A 26,153-nucleotide genomic window follows, 5' to 3' on the forward strand; every position below is an offset into this window, starting at 1 on the left:
ACATTTTTTCCCCATCATGTTCTGAAATCAAATGAGTATGAAGAGGCTCATCATAAATGATCTTGAGGACCTCATAATTGAACCTGTTTCTAAGATGAGTGGGTCAGGTCCAATTCCTGTTCAGGTTTCAGGTGGGTGAGTGAGTGCCTTCTGTGTTTCTGTTTTCCCCAGATTTTAAAAGTTAAGTACAGTACTCTTCCTTTAAGATCTGTTTAAACTCCTGGTCTCTTGAATGATTCCCAGCAGGATTACAGTATAGTTTGGACTTGGTCACTTGAGAGTTCTTTTTTTGCCCAAATCTAAGGGAAAAGACTTCCTTGAGTTGGCGAAGAGTTGAAATAGGATCCTCCCAAAAGACAGAAAGACAAAAGCAAAACAAAATAAAGGCAACAATTTGCTGATCAAGATGCTGGTGGGGGGTGGGGTCACTGGGTGATGGATGTTACGGAGGGTACTTGATGTAAAGAGCACTGGGTGACCTCTACCTCCGAATCCAGTAATACACTATAGGTTAATTTTTGGATTTAAATAAAATTTTTTTCAAAAGGAAAAAAAATATAAGGAAGGATTGTGGTTGTGATGCAGACTAGGGTCAGGGTAACTATAGAATAGATGCTACTCTTGGTATTAAATGCCTAAGGACACAAAGATGGTTTAGAAAGAGAATAGTAAATAACTAGAAAATATCAATAACTGGTTCTCAGGATCAGGGACATGATGAGTACTTGTTAATTCATTGATGATTCAATCTCATCAGTTTATAGAAGTTTCCCAATAAAAGCATATATTTGCATACATGATAGTTTTTCATACATGAAGACACATTATAGCTTCTCTGAGTAAGATTTCATTAAAGAGTTTCTCTCTCTTTTTTTTTTTAAGATTTATTTATTTATTCATGAGAGACACAGAGAGAGAGAGAGAGACCAGAGACACAGGCAGAGGGAGAAGGCTCCATGCAGGGAGCCCGATGTGGGACTCGATCCTGGGTCTCCAGGATCACATCTTGGGCTGAAGGCGGCGCTAAACCACTGAGCCACCCAGGCTGCCCAAAGAGTTTCTTTTTAAAGGCAATACGGATAGTTATATTTTTGTCATCTTAAAAGTAGTTCTTTGCATTACACAAGAAGAATGCTTTGAAAAATATGTATCTAAAAAGACTTCTGCTAAAGTTCAAGCGACTGAAGGTTGCGCACAAATTCATTTCTTTCATGAAACTAATTTTGTTGGATTTTCCATAAAAAGTGCAACTACCAAACATTCTTGTGCTAGCTTCTTTGTGAATATGTCACTGTTCTTGATTTGCACACGCCTTATAATTTAGGCCCTCTTTTGTTTTGGGTTGACAGTTCCAACTGTTAAAGCTCTTATCTGATTATGTGGGACTCCTTATTTTAATGGGAGCAGCTTCTCTGCTGCATTTTTAAAAAATGGTCTCGGAAGCATCTTACTGTGGACCATTGTTGAGGACAAAGGATTATTTATGCTAAAGGAAAATGTACTCCCCACTGAATTAGCTCGTGGGAAGCATAACAAGCTCATTAGTAATGCTCAATTGTACTTTGGCCTTTTGCTATGGTAGAGAGAAGGAAAAATGACATCAAAAAGGACATTCTGCTGTCCTTTGCTTTCCCCCAAAGAAAGTGTGATGTAACATCAGACTTTTGAGTTAGATTTAGCTCAAGTTCAACTTTGGTACCAGAAGAAATGTTCCTGAAAGGAAAGTGGTATGTGTAATTGATACTGTGCAGGAGGTATGTTTGGTATAACTTAGAGGCGAAAGTAACTTTTCCTTGGAAATTGATAGCATTATAGCTTTATAGCATTTTAATTTTTTTTCTTACAGTGTTTTAATTATGGTTTATAATAAAAAAAGAGACTAGTATATTATGTTGCTACAAGCAATCAAAAATCCTAAATTTTATATAGTCTGTGTTATTCTGTTTTTAAGCTCTTCACCTTTTTTCCCTTCTTAAAATACATTAAATAATTGTATTTACCTAATTAATTAAAATCATACTTTTTTCCGTATAGACTTCAAAGTAGATTTCCTATAGATTTTGGAGTTAAAATTGCTGTTTCTCTTTTTTTCTTTCTTTCTTTCTTTCTTTCTTTCTTTCTTTCTTTCTTTCTTTCCTTCCTTCCTTCCTTCTTTCTTTCTTTCCTTTTCTTTAGCACCTTATGGAGAAAATAGCTTATGAAAAATTATTATAGAAAGGCATTGAGTATTGTTTAACAGTTAAAATTGATGCCAGTCTTTATTACCTTGCTGTCTGGCAGAAGCAGCTGATGGTTAAGCTTGTGAATTTCTACAAAGTCCAGATGAGCTTACACTATCTCTTTATAAAAATCAGATGAGAGTTCTTGACTTCAGCATCAGCCATTGTATTGTTGCTGTTTGCATTGTACAAGTTCATGTTAGGCTTACAGGGGAAAATTTGGGTAGACTTCTTCATGTGCGAAGTTTCATTGTCAGTTTTATTTTTCTAGCCAGATGCTGCGAGAATTACTTTGGTATTAGTGCCAGAAACTGCATATAAAGTCTATTTCAGGTTTGCCTCTTTAATACGAGTGCTTTCATAAGTGAGAAGCTAGGAGTGATTGTTGAATTCTCTCCCACAGTCACGCTATTCCAAATAGAAGAAAAAGTTTTAGGTTTTCAGTTAAATAGGAGACTAAAGCAGATTCTTTGTAATTTGGGGGCTGGGGGAGTAGGAAAGCTACTGTTATTTGCATATTAATGTTTTGTTCTGTTTTCAGAAAAGAACTTCATTTCAATACAGATGACCATGCAACCTGCAATTCAAGTATGTGTTTTCCCTGGAAAAATATGTTTTTAAATTATGAGATAATAATTATATGAGATTATATAAAGTTACAATAATTAGTAGAATACTAAAATCATCCCAAAACGTTTTTACTGTACTAGTTCTTTAAAAGCATCAAATTTTAATAACAGGAATTACTGTACTTTAACTTTCTAGTTCTGAAAAGATTTTAATTTTAAGCATTCATTTCTACTCATTATTTGCAAGAGTCAAAAATTCCTTAGAATTGGTTAAGTCCATCTTTCTTATGCTCCCTTGGGAAGAGAATTGGAACATTTTTGTAGTTTTTCTCTCCTTACAATTTACTATGTATTTGTAATTAAAAGAGCTTTCAATGAAAACAATTATTAAAAAAAAATAAAAAATAAAAAATAAAAAATAAAAAAAAATTAAAAAATAAAAAAAAGAAAACAATTATTAATTATTTATTTTAGATAATTGTGCCTGTGCCCTATCATGCCTATAAATAACCAGGCATTAAAACTTAAAATTTCAAGTGGTTTTTTTTTTGTTTGTTTGTTTGTTTGTTTGCTTTTTGGTGAGAGGAGGCAAGCTGGAGATAATCAGACAAACCAGAATAACCTTACACTTGAATGTTGGTATTTGCTCTATCATTCTTATATTCTTTTGAAAGTTTTATTTTGGTATAAATAGAATATGCTTGAATCTTAATTTAAAGATAAAAATCAGATTGAAATTCTACTTATTAAGATGTGAGCAGCAGATAATAAAATTTGCAAAGTGAGAACTTTCAAATTAATCATTTGTGGTTCTGGTTCTGCCAATTCTGGTGACTTATTTGACCTCTGCTTCCGTACCTCCAAGGTGAGGATAATAGCATTTACTTTTCAGGGTGTTTGTTGAGGAAATCAATGGGATCAATGTGAGAACATGAGCAAAGTGCCTACTAGATTGTGTGTTACGTAGTAGACACTTCAGAAGCTTGGTTGTATCATTGATACAGCAAAATTTTCCGCATATAAAACTGGAGATTATACCGGTGTCATGAAAGTCTCCCTCCCTCCCTCCTTCCCTTTCTTCCTCTCTCTCTCTCTCTCTCTCTCTCTCGTTCATTCATCCATTCTTTTTCTCGAAAGAAGGCTTATCAAGATGACAGTGGTTGAAGACAAAAGATGATGTATTTATCAAATGTTAACAATAGTTCTGAATATGATCCTGCTTATACTGTCTCCTATGTGTGCTGTGCAGCTATATCCTCTACTCTATTAATAAAGAGTTCTATTATACTCTTTTCCTTTTGGGACCGAAAGGTCTAATTCTCGCTCTTTGGATCCTCTCAAATCCACATTGAGTATGCTCAAAACTCCTTTGTTACTCAAAACCGTGTTTTATACCATTTTTTAAAATCAGATTATTTCTATTTGTCCTCTTTTTATTTAAGTCTTAGAAATGTCATCAGTTTCATGTTAATTATATTTTCTTGATTCATCATAGGGTGCTTTTGATAATTGCCACATTGACCATGTTTTTCTCATTCTACCCTAATGCTATTAATATTTTCTTAACTTGCTGATTTTCTTCATGGTTTTGTTTTATAGTTCCATGAAACCTTCTCTGGTCTAGCTTCTACAGATGCATCTTTATTAAATCTTCTCCAAGAGTCCTCTTACCATCTGTCATGGACGTTTTTGCTTCCCGCCTTGATGAGCGTGAAAACTTTGTAGGATTTTCACCTCTTTCTCTGCTAATTATATTCGACAGTTATGTAGTTAACCATGAATGCCTTATAAAGAGGAGACATCCAGTAGATAGCTTATCAGTTGATTTCTTATTAATTTAATACATTAAGATCTTCCTTGCCCTTCTTTTTTTATGTCATTCATTCTGATTAGTAAATAAACATACAGTCTAAAAATTGATGAACAGTAGTTCCTGATCTCTTTTAGGTCATACATAGTCTCCTTTGAGAATCTGATAAGCTATGAACTGAAAAAAGGCCCGTTTGTCTACAGGCATAAGATTTTGCCTAAATGTAAGTAAAGTTTGTGTATGTACTCAGGTTCATTTGTAGACTGCCTGTGGATTAAGAATCTTTGCATATGACAGCTTTCACATGTTTGGGAACAACCCTTATCCATGCAGTGTTTGCTGTTAACATCTAACTTCTAACAACATTAATATGCTAATGACTAGCCCAGGTTATTATAGAATCTTTTGTTGGTAAGAGTAGGAAAACCCAAATATTCATTTAATTAATGTGACAAGAAATTAGAATGACTCCTGTTAATGTTAGCTTCTCCATTTTCACATTTTTTTTTTTTTTTGAAAACCACCCTTCTAACTAGTGTACATCTTTCCTTGACAAATATTTGCAACTGGTCTGCCTTTTTTTTCAATTCAGCCAAATTATTAAAAGACAAATAACATTCTATTGGCTCTAAAATACTCCACCCATAAGATGCATCTTGATTTTGATGGTGCAAAGAGTCATTTGCTAACATCCTCAATTATTCAACAAATATTTAACTGAATACCATGTGCTAAATAAATATTATACTGAGTTCTGGGATTACAAACAGAAATAAGACATGCTTAGGAAAAAGGAAGATTTAGATAGTAATTTTTGCTATAGTCCATTTGAAATAATTTTAAGAGAACTCAGAGAAATAAATAAGAAAGATGTCTTTTTCCTGAAATTTTCTAAGATCTCTATATATTTAGGGGTTCATTCCTCAGTCCTACCCTTAGCTCCTGAAATAAAGGCCCTCAATTAAGTTATGTGTTGTTGTTGTTTTCTAAACTTTGGAGACTTTTTTTTTTTTTTAAGATTTTATTTATTCATGAGAGACAGAGAGAGAGAGAGAGAGAGAGAGGCAGAGACACAGGCAGAGGGAGAAGCAGGTTCCATGCAGTGAGCCCGACATGGGACTCGATCCCAGGTCTCCAGGATCACATTCTGGGCCGAGGGCGGAGCTAAACTGCTGAGCCACCCAGGCTTCCCAATTTTGGATATTTTTATTGAGTTTCACTATTCCTTCTTGCCTCTTGTGGTGTATTCGTGTTCTTTCTTTGCCTTGAGATTTTTAAAATGTTTTTGTTTCTCATCAGAGAACTTGAAAGCAGCACCTTCTTCCATTTTTTTTTCTTCAGAGTTTGCCTAATTTAACAATGGTGTTATGGATTTTGATTTGGTATTGTAAGACTTGCCTTCAGTATACTTCAGTATGTATAATAGATTTTAGAGGGAAAATGATCTACATGTAAAATCAAGAAGAAACTAGATTCACTTGGTATTACCTATCCTCATATCTCTTTTTTTAAAAAAAATCCTTTATTTTAGGGAATCCCTGGGTGGCTCAGCGGTTTAGCGCCTGCCTTTGGCCCAGGACACGATCCTGGAGTCCCGGGATCGAGTCCCGCGTTGGGCTCCTGGCGTGGAGCCTGCTTATCCCTCTGCCTGTGTCTTTGCCTCTCTCTCTCTCTCTCTCTCTCTCTCTCTGTATCATAAATAAATAAAAAATCTTAAAAAAAAATCCTGTATTTTGAAGTAATCATAAGAACAGACATATTTGTTTCCTGAACCATTTGAGAGTAAGTTGCCAGTCTAATGCCCCATTACCTCTGAATACTTTAGTATTTCTCACAAATAAGGACTTCATCTTATACAACTGCAATGAAATCATTGGAACCGGATATTAACATTGCTACAGCACTACCACCTAATACTCAGACCACATTCAAGTGTCGTCAATTGCTCCATAATGTCCAGTTCTGAATTACATGCTGCATTTAGTTGTCCTGTCCCTTAGTCTGTCTAGAACAGTGTCTTTGCTCTCTTTAGTGACCTTGACACTTTTGAATTGTATAGACTAATTATTTTGTAGGATGTCCCTCAGTTTGGATTTACCTGTGTGTTCTCATGATTAGATTCAGGTTATGCATCTTTGGTAGGAATATCACAGAGGGATACTATGTTTTCTCATTGCATCCTTGCAGATGGAATGTGATTTTGATTTGTCTCATTATTGATGGTGTTTACCTTTGTCACTCATTAAGCTGCTGTCTGTCAGGTTATTTTACTGTAAAGTTTTTCTGTCTTCTTTTTGTATTTTGTGGGGAAGCACTTTGAAACTACATAAAAATCTCATTTCTCCTCAAAATCCCAGTTTCTTCATGTATTTATGTCTATATGCATTAATAGTTTTCTATTCAGTGGGTTATAATCCATTGACATTGTTTGATGCTCAAGTTGCTCTTGATTTAGCCAGTAGAAGTCCCTTCATGCTTACTTTTACTTCTCTGTCCTTTTGGTTGATCCCTATCATTCTTTGAGCCCTTCCTTGCTTTCTGGTAAAAGATATTTCAAGTCACCTTAGAATTCATTCTAGTTTTCTCTTATTCCACTTCTTTGGCAGTGAGAAATCTGGCTCCCTTTTGATAAATCCCTGCAAATCAACCTGTCTCCCATTGTTGCTGCCACACCTTCCCTGAGTTGATGGCTTTCTCAGCTGACTTGGGCTCTGATGCCCAGCACTGGGGTCTTTCCCCATCTTTCTCTGTGAATACCCTCTGTGAATACGGTACACAGGGCTATCACCATGTGTGGACACTCTCTCATCTCACTCACACTCTGACCTCCATTTCAGGCTTGTATCCTGTGAGAATCCCTGATCACTTGGGCTTGAATATTCAGGAAGTGTCCTGAATTGAGATGTGAAAAGTCTTTTCTCTAAATAACCTTATATTAAAGTATGTCTAATTGTATTTCAAAATTTTGCAAAATTTTTGGTTTGATAGTATGTTTCTGTCAATGTTTATTCTTACCCAGAGATTTGCCAGGTAGTAAATATTTAGCTTTGCAGGTCAGTATGCAAAACTGATGCTATTACTTAGGTACTTAGATGACAACCACTTTAAAATGCAAAAATCATTCTTAGATTGTGGGCCATGCAAAAATCAAATGACATACCAAATTATTTAGAACAGAATTTAAGAGAACACGGTTATTATGTTCAAAAGTTATAAAATCCCACTTATGCATTTGTTCATTTATTTATCTATTATACAACAATTGTTACTAGGCCCAATGCTAGATGCTACAAAGACGTATCTTATAAGGCAGGTGACAATGACCCATTATATAGCTGAGAGGCTGAAGCTGTGGTTCACATAACTTATTAAACTTAGCTAGCAAGTGAAGGAAAAATATTATTTGTTGACCTTTATCCTGTGGTTTGATAGTAGAATCCATTCATTGATTAGGGATTCATTTGTATTTACCGCAGTTTTGGATACTGAAAATGTCTCAAGTATCTAGATTAATAGTTTGTTTCTACTTTATAAACTTTCTGTAACCTGCTATAGTTTTATGCATGCATATATTATATGTTGTCTATAATTCATCATTTAAATGTAAGTATAGGTTATACTAACTTTTAAGAAGGTCTCATCCATTCGGTTGGTGTTTTCTCTAGGTGTGGTTTGGAGAAGACCTGCCTCTAAGTCCACGGAGTCCTTTAACCCCCAGACACGGGCCAGGTTTGGCCAATGTTTGTCAGTATGATGAATGGATAGCTGTGAGGCATGAAGCCACCCTGTTGCCCATGCAAGAAGATCTGTCAATCTGGCTATCCGGTTTATTAGGTAAGATTTGGAAAGATACTCAAAACTGTTTATTTTTTTGTTTAGTAAATATTTATTGAGAATCTTACTTTCTGTCAAGGAGTGATTGTTCCAGAGGCTGAGGATACTCCAGTGAATGGAATATTTGATTATTTGATATCCTTGTTCTCATTCCTTGCATTCTAGTTGGGGAGATATTCCAATTCACCTCGAACTTTAGGGCTTGGATAGTAAGGAAGTTTGAGGCTTAACACAAGAAGTCAGTGGTAATCTTTGAATAATCAACGTTTTCATTGTGAATGTTAAAACTTTTTTTTAAGTATATAGGTCTGATTTGGGATCTCTATTACTGATGCACTGCCTCCCATAGTCTCATATAAGGCATGAGATTCTGAGTGAAATATATATTGTAGTGGAAATGATTGCTATTTCTGAGGCATTGAGGGACAAAGGCATGTGAAGCCCAGAAGGAACTGTCAGGTTGGAGAATATCTAGCTTGATATTTCTTTACTCAGAGACTAGGAGTGCTCTCAACTTTCTCCCCAGAAAAACACTGTCTTTCAAATACAGAATTTCATCTATGGTCTTCCCAAGATAGTTAAAAACACTGCACACTCTAATTCATATCAGTTTGATGATTTAGACAATTTTTAGAAGTTTATTATGTAACAATAAGGGTTCTAAGGAAAGGATTTTGGAGGTGAAAAGTTGGTCTTCTCCAGGTGTTTGTTATGCTGTTATCTTTAATTTTAAGATCATAAAAAAAAAAAAAATTTAAGATCATAACAAAGTCCATCTTCCTTATGGTGAATCTTTCTTGTGCAAGCAGTAGGAATATGCAGTGAATCGAAACGTAACCTGAACAGTTAATAGTGAAATATAAAGCACTCTGGTTTTTAAGAAATGAAATAAAATATCATTTCATTTTTTTCTTCTACATCACAGATATTTTTGTTTCAGTTGTCTTTCACTTAATTTGGCATTATCTGTTTAGACTGTTGCTTCCAGGATTGAATACTTGGAGTCTGATCTAACATTTGTCTCATGTTTCAGCTATAATTGAATTAGGTTTAATTAAATTTTAACCATATTGTTTGAATTTACCATTTCTAGTAGAATCTTACCTTTGAAGTATGTTTTTAGGTACTGAGGTTAAGGCGGAAAGATTATTGGAAGAACTTGATAATGGAGTGCTATTGTGCCAACTGATTGATGTTCTTCAGAACATGGTGAAAGCATGCAACTCTGAGGAACTTGAGGTAAGAACATGTTTGACAGTAAGTGGTTTTAAGGATTTTATTTATTTATTTATTTATTTATTTATTTATTTATTTATTTACTTACTTATTTATTTGAGAGAGAATGAGCAGGGGGTAGAGGGAGAGAGAATCTGAAGCAGACTCCACACTGAACATGGAACCTGACATGGGGCTCGATTTCATGATCAAGATCATGACCTGAGCCAAAACCAAGAGTCAGACACTTAACTGACTGAGCCACCTGGTGCCCTGACAGTAGGTGATATTATACCTTGGTTCATGTTAATTTGTTAATAATGTACATTTCTTATCATATCTGAAAGGTTGCAAACTTCCATCCAACTATGTATATAAGACCTTAGATAATTTACCTAATCTTGCAGAATGGGAGTATTAATATTTACATTGCCAGACTTATTTGTGAGGATTTAGTGAAATTAAATGAATTTCAGATAGTATTAAATGTACAGATAGTATTTAGCTTAGTGTCTGGTGTAAGTAAATGTCCAGTAAGTAGTTAGCTCTTCTTGAGAATAATACTCTCACTTGTGAAAGTTAAATGAGAAAAGAGCTTGTGATGGTTCCTGGCACATAGTTATCATTTTTACTGCTATTATTATTACCATCATCATCACCATCCTTAGATTCACCATATTTTGTCTTGGTGGCAAATTCTATAATTTGATTGCATGAATAATAATTTTTTTAGACAGTTTTCCTCTATTAACCCTTAAGTCATAATTTGAAGTAGATGCAGTTTCCTGTCTTTACATCAAACATGGTTCACTGATGAGATTTGGGGTCTGTGAGCGTGGCACCTGGATACTCATGTAGTGTTGGTAGAAATAGGAATGGTATCATCTTTCTGGGAGACAGTGGGTGATACATATCACATTGAAAGTAAAGCACATATTTCTATACATAACATAATTCTCCTAGGGATTTATTCTAAGAAGATAAACACAATTTCACAAATACCATTATGCAGGAAAATTTAAGAACAATTTAAATGCTTCTCAATAAACAAGTCATTAAAAATTAATTATGGCACCTAAACTGAGTGGAATGCATTATCCATTCACTAGAAATGACTGCTGTAATTTGTTATTTTTTCACCCCAAAAGACACCTACAGACTGTTAAGACACATACACACATAGATCAGATTGTGTGCTAGTGTGTTTGTGCAGCGTTCTGTGGATGAAGACATGCATACCCTTGTGTGTAGAGATGGTTACTAACATGTGAGTGAGAAGATTTCGGTTGACAATTAGAAAAACTCACAAGGCTATTTTAATCCTGGAAAATACAGCAACATAATGAACTGGTAATAGCGGTTATCTCTAGGAAGAGAGAGGAACTGAGTGATGGAGGAGGGAGAAAGACGTATACCCTATTGTGCCTATTGCATTTTTAAAAATCTTATGCATAAATTACTTTTTCAAGTAGAAATTTAAAACATAACTAAAACCTCTCTGCCTCAGCAGGTTAACTATTCTTGGTCTAGATAAAAAATTAGGATTGTCTAAAAAGACTGTCAGTTTTCAAAGAACTTGAATTAAGAATGGACTACTACTTCCTTATTTGACAGTCTCAAGAAACTCAGAACCACATTTATGAATCAACAAATAAGAAAGTGAACAAAAATGAGTGTGTCCATTAACCTTTAACATAGCAGTAATTTTGTGTTTGTATTGAACTGTGTGTAGAGAGACATGTAGAGGTGTGCTTTAGAATTATTAAACTGTCATTTTTTATTTAAGACTCGTGTTATTTTAAGCAGAAAATAACACTCGTGTTATTTTTATTTCTAACTCGTGTTAGAGATGTTTGATCTTGACTAGATTTTGACTAGATTGATTTCCTAGGAATCATTTTCTGGAATATACTTTTTTTTTTAAAAACTTTTTTTTAAATTTTTATTTATTTATGATAGTCACACACACACACAGAGAGAGAGAGAGAGAGAGAGAGAGAGAGAGGCAGAGACAGGCAGAGGGAGAAGCAGGCTCCATGCACCGGGAGCCCGACGTGGGATTCGATCCTGGGTCTCCAGGATCACGCCCTGGGCCAAAGGCAGGAGCTAAACCGCTATGCCACCCAGGGATCCCCTTCTGGAATATACTTAAAGTAAAATAAAATAATTTTGAAGATATCTTTTCCTCTTAATGTTGTATATTTGTAGTTACATTCAAGGTACCAAACATTTATTTAGTAATATTAAAAAGGATATCTAATGAAAATATCTTCAATAGGCATTTTTAAAATTATCCTTTCATCTTTTCCAGAATTTTCCAATGAGAAAAGTGCCCTGTAAGAAAGATGCTGCTTCAGGTTCATTCTTTGCTAGAGACAATACTGCGAACTTCCTTCACTGGTGCAGGCACATTGGGGTTGATGAGACTTACCTCTTTGAATCTGAAGGTTTAGGTAAGTGTTGTTGTCATCATTGTGTTTAATGTTTGTTTATTAGGGTATTTTTGTATGTCTCACATCTAATTTTTTTCCCCAAATAAGGATTCAAATGCTGTATCTCATTTTCCTAGAAAAATTGATACTTTATATATAAAACAATTGGAGAATCAGATTCTAAACCATATATATTAAGCTTTTCATTTACAGTTAAAGATCTTACATATTTGGAATACCTTAGAAACAGTTTAATTCCTAAATGAGTTGGCCAGGGAAAGGCTCTGGACTAATGCTTTGCGAATTAATGTTTTCATGAAGAATTACTCTACCAAAGTCTAAATTACTAGTAATTTCTTTTTAACTGGATAATTCTAGAAATAACAGAAGGTCAAATGAGGTATGCTCATGGATTTAGATTTACCTTGTACACAGCAGCTGCCAAGTTGATTATCTAAATGGATTTATGTTTTGACAATTCATTTTAAAAAGTCATGCTCTACTGAAGAATTATTGACATATTGTCTTATTTACTTTAAGTCAATAGAAGCATCTGTGCAGTGACTAAAGTGGAAACTAGCTGTGTTCGATTACTATATATATGTGTGTATATATATTTCCTTAAAGTATTTATGTTTGTATATACATACACACACAGAATTTATAATGTTTTGATATGAGCACTAGCCTACCAGGAGTGGGCAGAGATCATGGGGGTCATAGTGTACCCTGCTACAGAGAAGTATTTTATCACTAACATTGTTTAGAATTGCTAGTTCAAGATGATAATAAAAAACAAACAAATTTTGGGGTGGTTTTATTATTGTTTTAAAATTCTCTGAATTAAAAAAAAAAAAGGAATAACTAGTTTGCTGCCTTAAGCGGAGATTCAGGGTATTAGGTAACCATCTGTTCATAGTTCCATATCTAACATCAACTGAGAAAATAAACTAAAAACAGACCAAATAAAATAAAATTCTCTGTGCACACCCTTGTTGCCTGCACGTAGGGTAGGCACGCTGCTCCCCTGCTACCCATTTGATATGCCTCCAGGTATTCCTATCCCATATACAATAAAAAAAAAAAAAATGTAATGGGTTACTGTTTGATTCCCCATCTTGCACTCTGCTTTAATCCAGGTGTGTTGATTGTTACAATGAAGTTGACTTAATTGCATATACAGGTTGTAGGGATCAAAGGAAAGAGGAAATGCTTTGAATTCCCTAGTTTCCAGTTTATTGTTTTTGAAAGGATGTAAAATTGTTGTATATTTCTTGTTGTCAGTAGAAGGCATCTTCTGACTGTCCTGAAGGTCAGTATAGATCTAGATAAAGCACTGCCAATAACCGTGATTTCTAGGCATTGAATCGATGAGCTCATGTTTTAATTTTCTAAAGATTTCACAGATAAGCCTCTAAATTTTTACATTTTGCTAGGAAATCAAAGCAATTAATTAAGCTATGCTCTAAGTATGCTTAAAAGCTAGTTTTAGAGAAACAGGTTTAATAAAAATTACAAGACAGATTCCTTTTGGTGTGAATTTTAAAGTCAAATATAGGCCTTTTTATTGCTTTGCAGAAGAGTATATACTTTGTGCTTGGGATATATAATAGCTGATATTCATAAATCAATCTTTTGGGAGAGTCAGCGTGCATGCTATTCATCACACATACCATTATTCTGTTAGGGTGGAAGTTTCCTAGAGCTTTTAACTCTAAGGAAGGAACAGAAAGGTAGATGATTCACATCTACTATATGGTAGGTTCCACATTTATTAAGATCTTTGTTTGAATCCTTAGATTAGCATTTGGGTTCCTTTAAAAAAAAATTAAACAATTTTCAAATGTGCTAGAGTATACAGGACACAACCTACCAACCTAACCATGTTAAGCATATTAGATTTTGTTGTATTTATAGCATTTTTAAAAATTGAGTTATACTTTGGGGCACCTGGATGGCTCAGTTAAGCATCCAACTCTTAACTTTGGCTTGGGTTATGATCTTGGGGTTGTGGGGTCGAGCCTGCATCAGTGTTCCAAGCACAGCGTGGAGTCCACTTGTCCCTCTCCCTCTGCTTTTCTCCCTGCTTGAGTGCAAGTGTTCTCTCTCTCTCTCAAGTAAATAAATGAAATTTTTATTTTATTTGTTTATTTAAAAAGATTATTTATTTATTCATGAAAGACAGAGAAAGGGGCAGAGACACAGGCAGAGGGAGAAGCAGTCTTCCTGTGGGGAGCCTGATGTGGGACTCAATCCCAGGACCCCAGGATCACCACCTGAGCCCAAGGCAGATGCTCAACTACTGAGCCACCCAGGTGCCTCAATAAATGAAATGAAAACACAAGATGTCTTTCCACTTATCTGTCTCTTCCTTAATTTCATTCAACAATATTTTGTAGTTTTCAGGATACAAGTCATAAAATTCTTTGATTAAATTTATTCCTAAGTACTTTATTCTTCTTGAAGCATTGTAAATTGAATTATTTTTTAAATTACATTTCAGATTGTTTATTGCTGGTATGTAAAGTGAAATGATTTTTGTATATTGATCTTATATCCTGCAATTTTGCCGAAACTGCTTGTTTGTTCATATATATATATATATATATATATATATATATATATATAGTCGATTCCTTAGGGGTTTTTTATGGAAAGGACAGTGTCATCTGAATGGAGATAGTTTTTGTTCCTCCTTTCCAATCTGGATACCTTTTATTTGTTTTTCTTGCCTAAACGCTCTGCCTAGAACCTCCAGTACAGTTTTGAATAGAAGAGGTGAGGGTGGACATCCTTGTCCTCTCCCTAGTCTTAGGAGGAAGATTCTCAACCTTTCACCATTAAGAATGATGTTAACTATGGATTTTTCATAGATATCCATTTTCAGATTTATAAATTTCCTTCTATGCCTAGTTTGTTGATTCTTCCTTTTTTTTTTTTTTACATGAAAAGGATATTTGATTTTGTTAAATGCTTTTTTTCTGTATCTACTAAGATAATTGTAAGTTTCTTTTCCTTTATTCTATTAATTTAGCATATTATTTGATTGATTTTCATATGTTGAACCAACCTTGCATTCTTGGGATAAATCTCACTTGCTGTTGGATTCAGTTTGCAAGTGTAACATTGAAGATTTTTACATCTATATTAATAAAGGATATTAATTAATCTTTAGTTTATTTGTGATATAATTGTTTGGCTTTGGTGTCAGGGTAATATTGACCTCATAGAATGTGTTAAGAATGCCCCTCCTTTTCTCTTTTTGAAAAGTTTGAGAAGGCCATTAACACAAAGTCCTAAGCTAAAGATAGTGTAGAATAAAACTGAGGTGATATATCTCTTCAAACAACATCTCCTGTTGAGAGGTCTGAAATAGAATAATTTAATGTTACTAAGCCCTTAGTTTTTTAGACTTAAAATGCTACAAATTAGGGTACATGGTAAGTTTTCATCCTCTTACTGGCTAGTTTTTTAAAAATTTATAGATGGTGATAATATGTAGAGAAAATGTCTTTTCTAAGTCTCTAAACAAGTAAACCTACTATCTTCATTATTCTTTCCTTTTACTTCTTCCATGCCAGAAATATATTTCCCTATTTAATTTTGCTCTTTAAAATATGTGATCTTATTTTTTTCACAGTTTTACACAAAGACCCAAGACAGGTGTATCTTTGTCTTCTTGAAATTGGTCGAATTGTGTCGAGGTGTGTATTCCACGTTATGTCAGAATTTCAATGTCATTAATTTTTTAAAAGCTACCTTATTTTATTTTATTTTTTTTTTCAATTTTTATTTATTTATGATAGTCACACAGAGGGAGAGAGAGAGAGAGGCAGAGACATAGGCAGAGGGAGAAGCAGGCTCCATGCACCGGGAGCCTGACGTAGGATTCGATCCTGGGTCTCCAGGATCACGCCCTGGGCCAAAGGCAGGCGCTGAACCGCTGCGCCACCCAGGGATCCCCTATTTTATTTTATTTTATATACGTATATTTATATTTTTTTAATTGAAGTTCAATTTGCCAACATATAGTATAACATCCAGTGCTCATCCCATCAAGTGCCCTCCTCAGTGAAAAGCTACCTTGTTTTAGATAGACCACTATTTTCTATAAATAAAATAATTCTTGGGGATCCCTGGGTGGCTCAGCGGTTTAGCACCTGCCTTTGGCCCAGGGCGCGATCCTGGAGTCCTGGGATCAAGTCCTGCGTCGGGTTCCCGGCATGGGCCTGATTCTCCCTCTTCCTGTGTCTCTGTCTTTCTCTCTCTCTCTATGTCTATCATAAATAAATAAATCTTTAAAAAAAATAAATAAAATAATTCTTGGTTGAAATAAAATAACTTAATTTCCTATTTTTTCTTTCTTTCTTTTTTTTTTTTTTATTAAATTTGTTCTGTTTGTGTGAGCTGTGTCATGTCAATATCTGCTCACCCATATACCTTGCCTTCATTTAGTATTAAACTGTAAAAAGTGGTTAAATTTTTTAGACTAAGAATAGGGTAAGAGCATGTAAAACTCTTAGCAGTTCAAAGCAAGGCAAATCCTCTGGACCCAAAGAGGATTTGATAAGAAGGTTGAGGCATAGCATCCCCCATACCTGGCTCAGCCCCATCTTTACTCTCAAGCTGACTTTAAAGGTGACTTACTTTCAGGATTCCTGGTTGAATATTGGGAGCTTCTAGTGATCCCAATATATGATATAATGTGAAGATTATATCCTGAATTTTTGGTAGGCTGTGGGACGTTAAAAAGCATTTCCAGATGTTCCAGTGAAACAATTGGTAGAGGGGAGTCATATAGACTCCACTTTTTAAATAAGATATAACTTATCATGATATGCATGGGAGTGAATGGGTCATACTTTTCTTGAATAATGAAATCTCCTGATTGGTTTTCAGATATGGGGTTGAGCCACCAGTATTAGTAAAACTTGAGAAAGAAATTGAACTGGAAGAGACCTTACTTAATACTTCTGGGCCTGAAGATTCCATCAGCATTCCAAAATCATGCTGTCAACATGAAGAGTTACATGAGGCCGTAAGTAATCACTCTATTTTCTCTCAACTGTGATGTGTCAGTCTTATAGTTTGCCACAGGTGATGTTATGTTTAAAAGAAAGTGTTTCTTATTTAGAACATACGCCAATACTAATTTCTACTCCCTGGTGAGTTTAGGACACGATATATTAAAGATGATTTGTTGTTTGTATATGATGAGAAATGGATATGTAGTTGGGGAGTGGGGAGGCAAACAGGCTGGAATCCATCATGAAGGGTACTGTAGGCCATAAGAATTCATTGATTCTTTTTTAAAACATGGTAGTGTTATAATCTGATCTGCAAATTATAAGGATTACTTTCATGGTCATGTAGAGGTTATATTGGTTTTATTGTAATAATCCAGGTGTAAGATGCCGAGAACCTGCACTCAAGCGGCAGTGGTGAAGGTGAAGCAAAAGGAACAAAAATAGGACATATTTCAGAGGTAGAATTGAAGAATCCTGATTCTGAAAGGGAGGGAGAAAACCTAGGGTGGTTTTCAAGGTTTCTAAGTAAATGGTACACTGACACTTGGAGAATATACTAGGAGGAAAAGTTGTAAGAGCAAATTGATGGGTTTTTTTGTGAATATTCCCCTGACGGGAATGCAGACTTTAGATGATGGGTCTGAACTGGAAAGTCTTTTCACTTTACCTGTTCATCATTAGGTAGAGATTAGTAGAGTTGTGGTTGTTCAGGCTGTGTCTTCTGTGGTGACTACAATCTAATAAGTGATGAAAGTGAACTAAGTAGTATATGTTTTCTTCTTCCACTGCTGCTTATAATTATGGTCTTTTTTCAGACTGTTGTATTTTATGAAAGTGCTTAATGTATAAAATTATTTAAGAAATAACAAGAAGTCAGGGTACCTGGGTGGCTCAGCGTTTGAGCATCTGCCTTCGGCTCAGGTTGTGATCCTGCGATCTTAGATCGAGTCCTGCATCGGGATCCTGCAGGGCGCCTGCTTCTCTCTCTGCCTGTGTCTCTGCTTCTCTATGTGTCTCTCATGAATAAATAAATAAAATCTTAAAAAAAAAAAGAAATAACAAATCTGGGATCAAGTCCCGCATCAGGCTCCCTGTGAGGAGCCTGCTTCTCCCTCTGCCTATGTCTCTGCCTCTCTCTCTGTGTCTCTCATGAATAAATAAATGAATCTTTAAAAAATAATTAAAAAATAATTAAGAAAGAAATAAGTCATTACTGTTAAACATTTAGAAAGTATTGCTTTGATTGTTTTGTTTAACATAATAAAAGTCTATATAGTAAAAGATTTGGATATCCTTGCAAGACAGATTAAAATGTCAGCTTGAATATTCTTTACCAGGCCAAAATATATTTACCTACATTATATTATTGATTTATATAATGACTGTCAGTGTCAGTATGTGACACAGTGAAAAAGAAAATCTTTAAAATAAAACTTAATTTTAAATCTCATGTAACTTAAAATAATGATAATTAAGAAGAAAACATTGGTAAAATATTTTTTATTGAATAGGAAATACATTGTATTAATTTCTCTGTTACATAGAGATCATGCACAGTTTGGTTAGAAAAGCATTTCCAGAAGGTAAATGCGAAAGGACTGTTATTCACACAAGAGGAAAACATAGTGTTGAGACTTGCTGAGAACTAAGGAATTAAGAACACAATTTGCCTCATTAGTAAAAATTTTTTTAAATTATGAAACCTGGGCAGCCCGGGTGGCTCAGTGGTTTGGTGCAGCCTTCAGCCCGGGGCCTGATCCTGGAGACCCAGGATCGAGTCCCACGTCGGGCTCCCTGTGTGGAGCCTGCTTCTCCCTCTTCCTGTGTCTCTTCCTCTCTCTCTCTCTCTCTCTCTCTCTCTCTCTCTCTCTGTGTGTGTCTCTCATGAACAAATAAAATCTTTAAAAAATAAATAAATAAATTATGAAACCTGGTGGTGGTAGATTCTGGTAAAACTGTACTTAGGGATTGCTGTCTGTGATGGAAAATGCTGTAACCTTTTGAAAAACAGGTTAACAAATAGATATCAATAATCACAAAAATGTTCCTCTTTCATTTTTTTATCATAATTGAAGGGGGATAAAAAAGTAGAGTGAATGAAAGTATTGGGCTATTATAAATGGTGAAAAATTGGAAGCAATGTAAATACCCTCAAATAGAACATGGCTAGGTGAATTAGGATCCATTATCTTAACAGAATAATAACTATATGTGATCATTATGAAGACTATATGGCAACAAGAAAAATATTTTATTAAAAGTATGTGTATATAGATAAGCTATAAGAAAAAGGAGAATGAAAATAATTGATTGTAGGGGAATGCCTTTTTAGATGATTTTTATTTCTTTAAGCTATTTCCTTTAGTATTTTAATGTTAAGTATGCAGTAAACAAAACCAGAAGAGGATACTTTTTATCCATAGCTCTTATTTCTTTTAGGCTTACCCCTTTATTTAGATTGTGGGTCAATGCTAATTTTTACTGCTGAATGTAAGTGGTGTCTGGATATTTTAAAGAAAGCAAGTGACTTTTCATGTCTTCATTCTCATGAACATTCAAAAGGAACACATTTCTTTAGACACATATGTGCTACATGAATCATTCAGTGTCCAGCTACACATATGTGATCTACAGAGATCTTGGGGTCATGTTTAGAGTAAGGAACAATTATCAACTGATTCACTACTTAGAGTGTTGTATTCAGCTATACTTCTGTATGTTACAAAACTTCCATTGATTGAAAGTAGTGACTGAGGGGCGTCTGAGTGGCTCAGGTAGTGAAGCGTCTGCCTTCAGCTCAGGTCAGGATCCTGGGGTCCTGAGACTGAGCCCCGTGTCGGGCTCCCTGGCTTAGCAGAGAGTCTGCGCCTCCCTCTTGCTCTGCCTGCCGCTCTGCCTGCTTGTGCATACGCTCTCTCTCTCTCTCTGTCAAATAACTAGATAGATACATAAGTAAATTTTAAAAATCTTTAAAAAAAAAGTAGTGACTAAAAAAATACCTCCTTTCAGATTACTCTGGTAATGTGTTCTAATAATTGTAAATTCTTTACTCACATTCAGTTAATTTTTAGCCATTTTATGCAGGTGCCATATGTGTGCATGAATACCAGGTTATGAACGAGGTAAACTTAATTCAATGGCTTATGAAAATCAGTCTATTTATGATTGTATTATTTTGTTAAATGAATGAGGGAAATAAATTGTGCACCCTTGTGATCAGACCGTTGTGACTCCATCTGTGGCTCTTCATTTTGGGTAGATAATGAAGACATCATACATTTCTGTTAGTGGTCAGCTGGATTGGGCCTATCTGAAGATACTTTGGTTGAATGTCATGGCTAAGTTCAATGAAGTGAGTTTATTTAGGTATCCTCTGTGTGACAGATAATTGAGGAAGATATTCATGGCCTTGCTTTTTCAAAAATGTAATTTTAGGAAAACAAAATATTTAGCATGGTGACTGATATCAAACTTCTTTTTCAATCAAATCTCAACAAATATTTTTATTTTTAAAATCAATTTATTATAATTTCCATGTTTTAAATACAGAATTCCTGAATTCTTTTTTACACTCCAGTTTTCAGATATTTACTGCATTTAAAAATTCTCTTAAGCTCCTCGAGGGTTAGAAGTAGGGATTTCTCCCCGATTCTCATCTCCTTAGCAGACTGTTGAAAAAAGCGATCACTTTTAGAAAAGTGCCTCTTGAATCGAATTCTTTAGAATTTCATCCAGTCTTGGGTGAATAGATATATATATACACATCTGCTTATTTTAACAGTAATCTTGGGACAATCTAGACATTCCCCTCCAATGTTAGTTTAGCATCGTGTTAAGGGACAAGTGAGATTCCTACTTAAGCTTTATCCAACTGGTCTATCTTTGATTTGACACAGGTATTTTAATCCAGGGCATAAAACAATTCAAGCTGACTGACTAGTGAACTCACAAGCTTCCTATGACTTACTGAGTGTGTTGTGAATCGACTTCACTGTTGTACACATTCCAGACCTCCAGCAGTCAGTGAATATGCTAGGATCTGATTGCACTTAGGCAGAGAGACAAGGAGGAGAGAGAGGTCACGCAGAGAAGGAGAGAGAATCTCAAGAGTTCATCACTGGGGCGCCCGACTGGCTCAGTCAGTAGAGCATGTGGCTCTTGATCTCAGGGTCCTGATTGAGCTCTATGTCGGATGTGGAGCCTACTTTTAAGAAGGAAAAAAAAAAAGACTTTGTCACTGGCAGCTTTCATCAGATTAGTTCATGTCTAATCTCAGTATCTGTCAGGGAGCCTGACTGGCTCAGTCCATGGAGCATGTGACTTTTGATCTTAGTGTCATGAGTTCAAGCCCCATATTGGGTGTAGAGATTACTTAAAAAAAAAAAAATCCTAATCTTAATATTTGTCAACAAGTAAAGGAAATAAATGGTCCAACTGTCTTTACATTTTTATCTTTGAGTTTGATTTTCCCATCTATCAAATGACCTTGCATTTTAACATTAAATAAAATATTTTTTTGTCGCAAGCACTAAATTTTGTTTATTTTTAATCTTAGGTTAAACATATTGCTGAAGACCCTCCTTGTAGCTGTTCCCATCGATTCTCTATTGAGTACTTATCTGAAGGGCGGTACCGACTTGGGGATAAAATACTCTTTATAAGAGTAAGTCCATCATTTACATCCTATTTACATACAGATCTTATTTTGAAATTGGATTTCTTGTTTTACCAAATTCCCTTTTGCTTCTCCTTTGATTTTTAAAAAATTGGAATAGTGTTATTAATGGAAGCATTTTACTGCACAGGAAAAATAGGGAATACTTGCTTTCAGGAGTAGATAATGACCTTGGGCAGACACCTTTAACACAATAGACTACTAACTATGGGATAGGATAGCTAAGACTATTCAGACATTGAATATAATTGTGGGGGAATGAAAATCTTTATATACCTCAGGTAATTTATTCCATTTTTCAAATTTTCTAAAAAGGCATAATTTTCCATCACAAGAAGTGAAAGCTAACACATCTAATAAGATGAAATATCAGTAATAAGAAAAGGAGGTAGAAACATTGCAGTTTATAATAATATATAGATTGGGTCTTAAGCATAAAACCTTTTTTTCATTGACACAGCATCAGTGAATATATCAGTATCCTGTTGTGCATATTCATTTCCTTCCTGTGTCCCATCTGCGACCTGACTGTCCCCTTTATTGGAGGAGAGACTGAAGTTTCACCTGTTTGGCATTCTGTCCACGTCTGATATAAGAGCCCTTTCGTTCTCAATTTGGGAATATAAGCTAAAGATATTTAAAAGTGTAATTTCACCATCCTGTGTTTTTTAATTTAATATATTATCATTACCTCCCCACACTTCACTCAACTCACATAGAAACACTTTCAAGCACTTTCTGTTTTTTTAATTAGCTTTCTCTTTTTTTAAGGCAGTCTGATATAAGGATGGTGCACAGAGCATGGGATTCAGAGTTAAAATTTGCAAGGCAATCTCATACGATGGTTCAGATTTGCCTACCGAATGGTTAGGGGACCTAAACATTAGCTGAAACTGTGTGGGCAGACCCAGGATGCGTCCTGTCTGCACAAAAGCACCATTTGTGTTGGGCGGCCCGGTCTGTTCGAGGCCAGGCCAAAGCTGTATGATCTGACACAAATTTCCTCCATCTCACAGAGCCATAGTTTTCTTGTCTGCAGAGAAGAACTAAACCATAAATCATATCAAGGTTTTTTGAAAGGGTAAACTGCTAAAGTATATATGAAATTAATTTATTAAGTTGTAAAGTGCAAGTTTTAGTTGTTTTATCTTCCGTTGTTTTTTATTATGAGGCATATTTTCTGTAAGTCCCCATTTTCCTTCTCTTCTTCTTCCCTCTGTCTTTCCTCAGTCCTTATTGAACAATACAACCCTTGCGTTTTGTATATTTGTAATTTGGATTTTTAGGATGCAGCTTAATGTGCAAAAATTTTCCTTACAAATTAGAGGACTTGTATTTAGTTGCATGATTCAATGAATTCAATTGATTATTTTAATAATATAAGAAACAGACTGTCAACTTATAGTGAAGCTTCTGGTAAATTCTCTGAATTTCATAGATCATCATCGACATCACAAATTGTGACTGCCAATGAATTGCAATTGTGAACCTTACAATTTTTTTTTCTACTTTCTTTTGGGGGAAAAGATGCTCCACGGAAAACATGTTATGGTCCGTGTTGGTGGTGGCTGGGATACTCTGCAAGGATTTTTGCTTAAATATGATCCCTGTCGAATATTACAGTTTGCTACACTAGAACAAAAAATCCTAGCCTTTCAAAAAGGAGTTTCTAATGAAAGCGTACCCGATTCGTCTGCCAGAACACCTCAGCCACCTGACATGAATCCTTTGTCGGCAGTCAGCATGTTTCAGAAACAAAAATCAAAGCCCGGCCCGCCAGTTGGTGTTGCAAGGAGCAAAGAGAAGCAGGTGCGTCCACCAGGTGGGTTGCTGCCCGCGGCTCCCCTGAACGGAGCGGATCTGGGCTCTTCTCATCTTAAGCTCAAATCTTCGAAAGGCGCAGCGAAGAAACCGCAGGCTCCTTCCGGCAGTGCGGCGGGTGCAAGCACTTCTGCAGCGGCTGCCCCCCAGGGCCCGGCGCCTGAACCTCGGCCACTGAGAAGAGGGGCCCCCCCCAGCGCCCCCGAGGCCCAGCTCCTTCCCGCCCCGAGGCCCGCCCGCCTGCCGGCCGCGGCGCTCCAGCCCAGCCAGCCTGCGGGCAAAGCCGAACCGAAGCGTTTGAAACCCGCTGCGGTCCGCGCGCGGGTGGGTCCCGAGTCTCCGGCAGCTGCACCCTCAGCCTCGTGCGAGCGTCCAGAGCCGCGGAGAGCAAATACGCACCTAAGGCCGAGGCCTTCCCCCGCTCTCCGCCCCCCTGCAAAAATGACAAAATCCGGCCCCAAAAGCACAGCGCCCGGTCCAGGACCGCGGTGCCCGCCCCCCGCCGGAGCCCCCCGCGCCGCTCCCTCGGCCGCAGCCGCAGCCGCAAAAGCCGCGCAGGACTCAGAAGGCAAGGCCGTGGTTCCAGGGGCCAAAAAACAGCCTCCCGGCCAAAGCCCGTCCCCGAAGAGAGGCCCCGGCTGGCCCCGGCCCCCCGGCCGCGCCCCGCTGTCCCTCGTGAGCCTTCCCCAGGCGTCGGCCCAGAGCCCGACGGCGCGGGGGGCGCGGGGGGCGGCCGGGGGCCAGCCTCCTGCCCCAAGGCCTCCGGGACGGGGAGGAGGCCCGGCGGCAACCCGGGCACCGCCCGCACCCCGCAAGGAAGCCGCCAGCGCGGGTAAGAAACCTACTGCAAAGAAGGAAGACGACGACCATTATTTTGTCATGACTGGAAGCAAGAAGCCTAGAAAGTAAATGCGTGTGTCATTTTAAGAACCCAGGAGAGGAAGAGCGTGGAATGGTAGCACACATCCTAAAACTTTCTCCTGGTGGTGTTTGACCAAATCCGTTCAGACTTAAGGCAGTAAGAGGAGGATTGGGGCTGGGGCCTGCAGGCTGTCTATGACAGGGATGGGGATGGGGATGGGGATGGAGCTGGGGATGGGGCCTGACTGGCCTGGCCAGGGATGGGGATGGGACTGGGGCTGGACTGGGGATGGGACTGGGGCTGGGACTGGGGCTTGCTGGCTGTGACAGGGATGGGGATGGGGGTGGGACTAGGGATGGGACTGGGGCTGGGGATGGAGCTGGAGATGGGGCCTGGCTGGCCTGGCCAGGGATGGGGATGGGACTGGGGCTGGGCTGGGGATGGGCTGGGGATGGAGCTGGGGATGGAGCTGGGGATGGAGCTGGGGATGGGACTGGGGCTGGCTGGCTGTGATGGGGATGGGGATGGAGCTGGGGATGGGGCCTGACTGGCCTGGCCAGGGATGGGGATGGGACTGGGGCTGGGCTGGGGATGGAGCTGGGGATGGGACTGGGGTTGGAGCTGGGGCTGGAGCTGGGGATGGGACTGGGGCTTGCTGGCTGTGACAGGGATGGGGATGGGGGTGGGACTAGGGATGGGACTGGGGCTGGGGATGGAGCTGGAGATGGGGCCTGGCTGGCCTGGCCAGGGATGGGGATGGGACTGGGGCTGGGCTGGGGATGGAGCTGGGGATGGAGCTGGGGATGGGACTGGGGCTGGCTGGCTGTGACAGGGATGGGGATGGGGATGGGACTGGGGATGGGACTGGGGCTGGGCTGGGGCTGGGCTGGGGCTGGAGCTGGAGCTGGGGATGGGGCCTGGCTGGTCTGGCCAGGGATGGAGATGGGACTGGGCTGGGCTGGGGATGGAACTGGGAATGGGGCTGGGGACTGGGGACTGGAGATGGGGCTAGGGCAGGGATGGGGATGGGGATGGGGCAGGGCTGCAGATGAGGATGGGGCCGGGGCTGGGGTTGGGGGTCCAGGGCACATCGGAGTGCACGTTCCTGAATTCAGCAGACTTACCCTTTTGCAGTGGACAGTTGTAAAATCGCCATGAGGTTCTTATTAATAATAGACATTTGTATGATTCTCAATATCTAGCATCTTGGTTAACAGCTGCCCTGTGAGGGAAGTGTAGACTTCACTAACACTACTGGATTTAGGATTACAGGTGCTATATTTTTGAATACTTATTAAACATGGAGGTTACATACCGGCTCATAGCAACAGTGGTGTTCTTAATATTGGTTATTGCATTTTAGTAAAATGGCAACGGTTTGGCACTCATCTGACAAAAGGCACCTGATTTAATATTTGGATCAGGATCCTCTGATTGAACAATACTAAGTACCAGTGGCTGCTGCTCATTAGCTCGACGTTACTCTAGGGTGGATAGAATCCTGCTGCTTAAAATTGTTTAAACTTTCCAAATCAGAGGGAACTGATTTTCGACTGGCTTATATTAACATTGGTAATATTTTGTTATATTTTTGGTAAAAAAAATTATAATATTTTTGGTAAAAGAAGTGCAAGATATTGAAATATAAACTGAAATTTGGTTAAAAAATGAGACTTTTTATATATTATT

The 26,153-nt window shown here is 37.6% G+C and overlaps 1 protein-coding gene across 1 annotated transcript in view; it reads left to right on the forward strand.

Moving 5' to 3' along the window:
- The window catches only part of GAS2L3 (growth arrest specific 2 like 3), a 36,375-nt gene extending 11,779 nt beyond the window's left edge, over window positions 1-24,596 (forward strand). The window contains exons 2-9 of the mRNA XM_072724683.1: window positions 2,761-2,807; window positions 8,264-8,432; window positions 9,556-9,671; window positions 11,959-12,100; window positions 15,720-15,783; window positions 16,979-17,117; window positions 21,662-21,769; window positions 23,309-24,596. Coding sequence (XP_072580784.1) covers window positions 2,784-2,807; window positions 8,264-8,432; window positions 9,556-9,671; window positions 11,959-12,100; window positions 15,720-15,783; window positions 16,979-17,117; window positions 21,662-21,769; window positions 23,309-24,511 — 1,965 coding nt within the window. The 5' untranslated portion in view covers window positions 2,761-2,783 and the 3' untranslated portion in view covers window positions 24,512-24,596. The remainder of the gene's footprint in view (window positions 1-2,760; window positions 2,808-8,263; window positions 8,433-9,555; window positions 9,672-11,958; window positions 12,101-15,719; window positions 15,784-16,978; window positions 17,118-21,661; window positions 21,770-23,308) is intronic.
- Window positions 24,597-26,153: the final 1,557 nt, after the last annotated feature.

Source organism: Vulpes vulpes, chromosome 10 (genome assembly GCF_048418805.1).
Source record: "Vulpes vulpes isolate BD-2025 chromosome 10, VulVul3, whole genome shotgun sequence".
NCBI classification, from domain to species: Eukaryota; Metazoa; Chordata; class Mammalia; order Carnivora; family Canidae; genus Vulpes; species Vulpes vulpes.